This window comes from Acipenser ruthenus, chromosome 26 (assembly GCF_902713425.1).
Source record: "Acipenser ruthenus chromosome 26, fAciRut3.2 maternal haplotype, whole genome shotgun sequence".
NCBI classification, from domain to species: Eukaryota; Metazoa; Chordata; class Actinopteri; order Acipenseriformes; family Acipenseridae; genus Acipenser; species Acipenser ruthenus.
In genome coordinates this window covers 25,110,357-25,118,779 of record NC_081214.1, presented here as the reverse complement: position 1 = coordinate 25,118,779, position 8,423 = coordinate 25,110,357, and the positions used below count along the sequence as shown (strand labels likewise).

Genomic DNA, 8,423 nt, shown 5'->3' with positions numbered 1-8,423 from the left:
TTTTATCATCCTTTAAACTTCTATTTCTTCACATTAAGATGTGTCTGCTGCATTGTACATTTTGTTTATCCATCCTGTTTTTTTTTAATTAAATGCCTTCAGATATTCTGTTTTTTGATTATTTTTTTTACGACCACAAATAAAATATATAAAAAATTGTTTGATTACTTAACCAGTACTTACTTTTTACTTTTTTTTTTTCGTAACTCAAATTGGGTGTTGATTAGCTCTCGTTTTGTATAGTTTGCCAAATTAAATTCCTGGGTAATTATGGCCACATACTGTCCCCTGCTGGCCATTTGACACATTAGTCTTTTTTTAAATCCTTCCTGATCCAGTAACGCAGAACAAAGGTGCTTTTTACAGGGCGATCTTTATCCTGAAAGCAAAGCTGTCAGTTCCCAGACAGAGGATTTAGTAAAACAATGTTTCATTCAGTTAGCTGGGACACTTCTTACAAGCCGTTCTGAATAAAAGGTTCTGTGTTCAGGTCAGGAACCTTTATGCCTTCCTTCCTAACTTGTTTTAGGTCTATTTGACCCCGCAACAAGTTCCTGCCATTTCAGTTATAACAAACAAAAAAAAAACATTTCTGCCAATCTTGACATTTGCTTGGACTGTTTATGGGGATACAAACATCAGGCTTGAATGAGTCAATGTGACGGCCTAATCGAAGTGTTATCAGACATACCAGTATTCTCTTTTGTTTGACAGTCTGAGCTGTTTGAACAATGCAATGAATGTTGGCATGTAATCAATAATCAATTAAACTCTTAACACTCAGAAGAACTGCTATAGGAGGCAGTGTGGTCCAGTGGTTAAAGGCCACGGCTTGTAACCAGAAGGTCACCGGTTCAAATCCCAGTGCTACTGACTGACTCACTGTGTGACCCTGACTTAACCTCCTTGTGCTCCATCCTGCAGATGAGATATTAAATCAATGTCCTATTATAAATGACTCTGCATATAATGCATGGTTCACAGCGTACCTCTGTAAAGTGCTTTGTGATGGTGGTCCTCTATGAAAGGTGCTTTATAAAAATAATTATATTATTATTGCTTGGTGGGTTAAACCATCCCCCTGGAGCTTCGAGGCACTACATTTCATTGCAAATAGAAACTGCTTGGCTCCAGACTCTTATGGGCAATAGTGGGAACAACAGATTGTCATTAGTATTTAGTACTGAGTAGAGAACAATGCTTCTCCCAGGGCTTTCAAATCCAAAACCAACACCGACTGTATTTGTTGCAATCAGCATTTCTCATTATAGGACTTCATATGTGCAGAACTGTTGGTACCTTATGCTGCTACTCTGAGATCAGCAAATGCTGGCCTGGTAGCTCCTTGAAATCAGGAGGGGCGAGGGGTCCTTTAGTTGCTCTGCTCCCTGCCTTTCGAACTCCGTCCCAAATCATATCAGGCGTGTTGGCGCAGTTTAAACTTTTAAATCCATTTTTAAACATATCTGTTTGAATTGTATTTTTGAGCTGGATTGCTTGGCATTGGCTTGTCTTTTTCTTTTTTGGTTTTTATGGTAAACTGCCCTGGGATGTGTCGCATGAAGAGCGTTTTATAAAAGTAAGTTGTATTGTATTGTATTGTGTGAAAGAAATCACACACTGCAGTAACTGTAAATAGATTTTAATGATTACATTTCATCAGCACAAACAATGCTTGCAATATCTTTGAAAACCACTAAGCAATGTATGCACATTAATGGTCTTTACAACACATGCATGGCGAGTTAGTCTGAACGTGGGCATTTGTCACCACAGAAATGTCTCGAGGAAACCTTTATTAGATTCTGACCTGGATAAATAAGAAAAAGTCAATGTTTTTTTTTTTTTACATGCACTCAGCACACTAAGAAGGAATATCAGGGGCACTGGCTTGGGTTAATGAGGGCTACTGGTTACCAGGTACAGGTGGGGGAGGCAGGTAAGTGCTTACTAAAGAGATGAGAATGCTGTGGATTTCTGGGGAAGCCTCTTAATGGGCAGATACAAAGTGTAAAACTCAGGACACAGAAAAAACGTCAGCATCAGCAGCAGCCGCAGCAGCAGTATGAAGTGTGAGCTCTCATTGTTTCCAAGACGATTCTGCTGCCTTCCTGTCTCTCATTATTTCCAAGACGATTCTTCTGCCTTCCTGTCTCTCATTGTTTCCAAGACAATTCTGCTGCCTTCCTGATGTCATTCACCTTTTGCGGCACCTGAACCGTCATCCCATCCATCCCTTTCTGAACAAACACCTGACAGCCCAGACGAGACCTGCAACACACAGAGGGGCGGGGTTAGAGAAACCTGCAGCACACAGAGGGGCAGGGTTAGAGAGCTGCGACACACACATAGGGGCGGGGTTAGAGAGCTGCGACACACACAGAAGGGCGGGGTTAAATACCTGCAACACACAGAGGGGTGGGGTTACAGAGGAGTGTTCAGTAGGTACAGCAGGTAGGGTAGGGTCCAGAGAAAAGCTGGCTTGAGAGAGAGAATACTGTATTATACTGGATGTGGTTTTCAAAGTTCAAGGTTATTATAAACTGACTTTGATTAAACCTGCTCTCAAGGTCTTAACACAGATAACACAGGCCAGGTTGAAGAACAGAGCCTCTCTCTGCTATTCAGTGTCAAGGCCATCTGAAATTATCTGCTGACACACAACAAAACGTACGTGTCAGTCAGGCCATAGGCCAAGTCCAGCATGTCCAGCTCCTCATCCACCAGGGGCTCCAGCTTGTTAAAAACGTTCTCGTCGAAAATCAGGTGGCATGTTGAGCAGGCGAGTGTTCCCTCACAAGCACCTGGAACAACCAGACAGAACAGGGTCACATGTAAAGACATAATGTAACATCTGGGGTAAGGAACATTAATCATCATCATCATCATCATCATCATCATCATCATCATCATAATATCACCCCTTCGATTCAGGGTTGTATAATTAACAAAATAAATGAAGACTTCATTGACTTGGTGTTGAGAGCAGGATGAGGGTTAAGAACAGCCTTAAGCTCATTTAACTATCCACTATATCCTCCAAGCCGACTGGGCCACATGTATTCTTGGGATCCTAAGACATACACTGCAGTTGTGCTTACAAAAAAAAAAAAAAAAGAACCGTAGTAATAAAATGATCAAAACATGCCAACAACATTTTCAGTTATATGTGAAAGGTAATAGCAGAGGAAAGAAAGTTTGGCATTTGAAGTTAAAAACATGATTTATTCACTCAGAAGTCTTACCAAAGCCGCTGAAATCTAAATTCTTGTTAACCACGACATCCAATAAGCTTTCCCCCTCCGTCGCTGTAGTCGTAGTCCTCTCTCCATCTTGGTTAATGAAGTGGATTGTTATTTTGCTGGGAAACAAATATATATTAAAGGATATTAGGACTGGTATTCAAGCAGCCATTGTGCCCTTTTAATTAAGAAATGGGCTCCAAAACCCTGTTTTACACTTTGATGAACAAAACGTGTTGCCCTGAAATACTGCAGCTCAGTGAATCTTCTATAGAAGTCTATGACAAACTTGTTGAAGTGTAAGTACACAGCATGTCCAAACAACACACTGTACAAAAACAACTCTATTACAGAGCATTGTCCCCCTGACCCTAACCTGCCCGTGCGTCAGTGCTTTGATTCCAGTTAGCAAGGACAGTGAGCTGTGTGCGAGAGCGATTTTCACACATTCCATTCGAATTCCGTGGTCATTCTGCAATGTTTTTGTGTTTTCAAAGTATCTATAGTTTTTTAACAAATGCTTTTTAGTAATGCATGTCTTTCTTTTTTTTAATCAAGGTCTAAATCGAGCTATAGAATGGTTAGAGATTCTATGAGAATTCTGAAAAAGAGCCTCCCAACGCTTGTGGAATCCCTGTAGGTTTACACACTGTAGCTGCTCTGTAAGAAATGATAAAGGTGTACAATTATAATCCCCCCTGCCTGTGGATTTAGTAAACTGACATAGATGTTAATTCTATGCAGTAAAGTCTAGTGTTTCAGTCTCAGTGGGTTAACTGTCAGTCAGGAAGAACCTTTACCCTGAAGAATTGTATCCATTGCTCTTTATCACATGTTTACATTGGCCAGCCCCTATTCTTCAGTAATACTGCTCAGGAGGCCAAGGCTGGCAAGGCTGATAACACTGGAGAATGATCCAGCTAGTGAAGGAACGATCACTTGCTGTGATGCAATAGAACAGCTTGCACTGTAATAAAAGCTTGCTGCAGTATTTAGAAGCACAGCAAAGTGTAAGCCACAGGTACACGTATATAATGATGAAGCATGTCAAAACCATAGTAAAAACAAAAGGCAATGGGAAGTCTTTAATGAGTGTGCACACGGTGCCTACTGTATTGAGATCTGAGTTTACCATTGTGCTCAAAATGGATAAAACTTTCTTAACCCTTGACTTTTTAAAGGGCTGACTATCGTTCCTTGTTTAGTGGAATAAACCTCTTAGAAAACAGCATTAGCATTAGCATTCTCAGGAGATCAGCAGGCATTTTTGGAATCCTGGGTAACAATCTGTTATGGTCTAAAGTTTCCTGCATTTTTGGTGAAACCACAGCGCCTCACGCAAGTTTGTAATATTACCTGAAGTCAATCAAGCCACTTCCTTGAAGCTTTCTTGCCACTCTATCACCAAAAAGGATCTCTAAAATTCTGTGCATACCTTTGAAATGCAAGGTTCTGTTCACAGAACTGTAACCCTATCATGCATGCCATTTTTCCCACATATAAAGCAACAGGAAGAAAAATATATATTTTTTATTTATTTTAATGAAAAGTTTAATGAATATCAAACTGTATTCACTGAATCAAACAGACTTGCAGTAAAAAAAAAAAAAAAAATAACAAAAGCACAAGCACGGCTTTACGGATGGTATGCGTAGTTGTTGTTCAGAAGTAAAACTTTTTTAAAACCGATTTTAAAAAGACATTGTTAATTAACGCACCTGTTCTCTGCAGCGTCTTTAAAAACTCCCCGCGTGGTGTGGAAGTCTCGGTGCTGTGAAGCCACCCATGGCAGCGGGCGTCTGAGATGCCGTGTCACCGCAGACCCCAGCAGGTAAGGCTGTAGTAATACAGGTTCACAGAGGAGGGACTGGAGCCGTACCACACATCGTGCACGTCGCTGCCGGGTCTGCAAACCGGGGCTGCCTGGAAGGTCTAAGTACAGCGTCAAGAGCCTTGAAACTAGCACTGCCCAGGGAGGCGGCTCTCAGCTTGCACACGCGACCTCTTTCTTTGCTGGGGTTAATAATGCAAATACGTGCAGGATTTTTATTTTTTTTTCTAATCAGAATTTAATATGAAACTTGCATCATCAAAGCCAATGACGTGCAGTTCTTTATACAGTTTATGTATTGTTTATTTTTTTAGCGTATATTCGTCAGAAATGTTGTTTTGTTTGTATTGCTTATTAAAGTAGCATTTGTGAAAAGGTGTTTTAATCATTATTACGTTCTTATAACCTTTAATTACAAAATATTTTTCATTTCTGAAAATATCCTCCTGTTCCTATTTTAAGTTCTGTCGTTCCCTGCATTCTGTTAAATAGTTTTTTTGTTTGTTTGTTTGAGTACAGTAGCAGGCGCACACTAATTATGACCACAGTAAATGTGTAGTTTACTATGCTTTTACCATGTAAAGACTTTGTATTTACCATGCTTTACCATCATACTGTACCTAAGTACTTTACCATGTCTGAGCTTTACTTGAAAAGGGCAACACGGCTAGCGTTCAGTTCACTGACTAGCAAGGAGACTTCAAGGTGGGGAATGTTTAGGGAGTGTAAACAAACAAGAAAGCTGAGTGCAGAGACTGTTATCCTATGGTGCATGGAGCAATGACGTGAACAGATAGCAAGAATCTATCATGCTGCAGATGTAGTGCTCCGATTTACCTTGAATACAGCCTCTGCACTTAGCTAGGCATCCAGATAAACGACAGGCAGCAGGCTCTGGTGCTACTCATTCAGCTGGAATGTTATTTAGAACAAATCCTAAACTTAGTTGCCTATATATGACCAGATGTTCACAATCTACACCCATCTAAGTTGTATTTTCGTATACTCAGGTTTTCCCCACTGCCACGATTTCCCAATTATTTTACCATGTTCTACTACACGACTGCAATGCTTTTACCATGAAGTGCAGCACTAGACTTGCACACAGAAAATCTCTTCATCGTGGGCTGAACACATTTTATACTGTACGTGTGCCATGCTCCAAGTAGAGATATTTCACCTGTCCGCTTTAGCCAAGAGGTCTGTATAACTGCAAATAAACATGATGTTATCGTATATGTTATTCGATGTGACATACAGCCCTGTCCTTTTCTTTTCTTTCCAGATTCTGCTCACTGTCAGATTCAAGTTATCCGACTCCAGCGTGGTACCTATAGAAAAGTAATGGCTGTGAAAGATCAAGGCCGACAATGCCAGCTCGCACAGATTTAGAGCCGGACAGATGTTTCTCAAGGGCACACACGTGTTTTTGTAGCATTGAAATGCCCACCTTGTGATAACCTCACAGAGTTTCAGACAACCTTGGGAAAAGACATTAGGGTTAGGGGTGGGAAATACTTTGAATGGATTTCTTTTCTTTCGTGTGTGCGTGCCAAGCAGATTAATGCAGGGCTTATAGTTTTCAGGGATACTTTGGCAGTGCTTGCACAATGCTTCTCTTAGTCCCAGAAAGCAAGGTGGGGGTGGGGGGACTGCTGCTTGGGGTGTGCTTGCATTTATTACTTTCTGGGTTCACTGGCAAATGCCAATTATAAATAACTGCTTATCCCTCACAGCCTTATGATTTAAAAGGAATACGGTATAGCATCTACATTTATTCGTCCCTGTTTAATATCCCCTTATGTGTTCTTTACTCTTGTTTCTGCTCAGATCATTATGTACCATTCTTACTACATATCCCAACAAGGATTTAGAAATTATTACACATGGCTGATTGGGAGAAAGTGGGTTGGGGAAGCATATTGATGTTACACCGTGCACAGAAACCCATAAGTGAAGCACTGCACAGAAGCCTGTACAACGCAAATATACTTCCTCACTGCACTTCCTGAGCAGCCTTTCCAGTAGGTCTTGTCAAAATTTGTAATTATTGTACCACTATCCTTTCTGGAGCATTATTGCATCACTATCCTTTCTGGAGCATTTGAAGAGTACCAAATGACAAAGCTATTAAACAATGATAACGGATTGTTCTGGCATTCATAATTGAACATTTATCTTTTTTTTTTTTAACTACAGTATAAGGATATATAGGTGCCCTATTTGAAGTGTAATGCTTGGGGTTTTCAGTGGAAATTCACTCAAAATGAAAAATGCATGTGTGGTTATAGTCACTTTGCAGGCTGCTTTTATTGAAAGCAGTAAGTACTTTGCTGTTCTCTCCTCACGAGGAAACACGGATTCATTCAAAATCAAGTTCCATTGCTCCAGTTTTGGGAGCTGCTGTAGTTAGCCTGTTATTTGGCTCCCCCTGCTGGCTGAAAGCAGAGCACACATCTGAAGTTTGGTCTGGCATGAGTTGGACTCATTCAATCTAATGAAGAGGTTTCCATGCTGGGAAAAATACCTGATAACTGCAGAAACCTGCGTATGTTTTGCAGAGAAGACACTTCAAACATTTTAAGTGAAAATCAATTTATAGAAAAACTAGTTTTTACTTGTCCTTAAAATACACGTAAAAAAAGTCTTTCAAATATAGTTTCTCACTGTACCTCTTGCAATACTGGTATACAGAAGGAGGTATTTCAAATGGAATGAATGCTAATTTTTCAAGCACCAACCCAAATGTTGCAAAACAGACTTAACACGTTTTTCCTGTTTGCAATTTTGCTTCCTGTTGTAAAGGTAAATTTCCATGTCTGGGAGTCATGACACAGGAAGTAAAAACGTAGCAGGAAAAGCAGTACTCTAAAGTTTCAAAAGCTAGAGTGGATCATGAAAACCCTGCATAGCCTCATTTACAAAAATATATTGGCCATATAGATAAAGAGATCTGTGAACATGTTTTCAAGGTGTTATAGCAAACTTGTACTTCTTTTTCTGGGGTTTTCTGCCCTCTAGTGGTAGGAAGTGGTTTTGTTTCCTGTCTGTCAATGCTGCGTGTCATGCAGCTACTTTCACTATTAAGTTGCCTTGTGATATTTCTTCACAGCACAAAAACAAAGCAAAAAGGAAATGCTATTATTAAAAATAAATAAACTACATTGGGCAAATCCACAAAGCTTCAACTTGTGAGTTTCAAAGTTTTGTGAAAGAAGCCTGCAACATTGCAAATTGGTATCATGAATATCAAACTTTATTGAATGCAATAAAACACACTTTAAAACATTATTTAAGATAACTTTAAAACGACCAGTAAGAGCAACAATCCCCTGGACAATGGTTATCAC

The 8,423-nt window shown here is 39.9% G+C and overlaps 1 protein-coding gene across 1 annotated transcript; it reads right to left on the bottom strand.

The window, feature by feature from the left end:
* Nucleotides 1-1,626: 1,626 nt before the first annotated feature.
* LOC117963245 (adrenodoxin-like) lies at nucleotides 1,627-5,709 on the bottom strand. Its single transcript, XM_034902499.2, has 5 exons — nucleotides 5,694-5,709; nucleotides 4,961-5,225; nucleotides 3,246-3,361; nucleotides 2,675-2,804; nucleotides 1,627-2,271 (listed from the first exon to the last, which is right to left on the bottom strand). Exons 1-5 carry the CDS (start codon nucleotides 5,707-5,709, stop codon nucleotides 2,157-2,159), a joined length of 642 nt encoding a protein of 213 aa, XP_034758390.2. The 3' UTR covers nucleotides 1,627-2,156.
* Nucleotides 5,710-8,423: the final 2,714 nt, after the last annotated feature.

Bases quoted from the DNA above. Each gene is read 5' to 3' on its own strand.
- LOC117963245 (XM_034902499.2), bottom strand. The intron at 2,805-3,245 runs GTAAGACTTCTG...TGGTTGTTCCAG, and splicing joins TTTAGATTTCAGCGGCTTTG to GTGCTTGTGAGGGAACACTC. The intron at 2,272-2,674 runs GTACGTTTTGTT...TGTGTGTTGCAG, and splicing joins GCCTATGGCCTGACTGACAC to GTCTCGTCTGGGCTGTCAGG.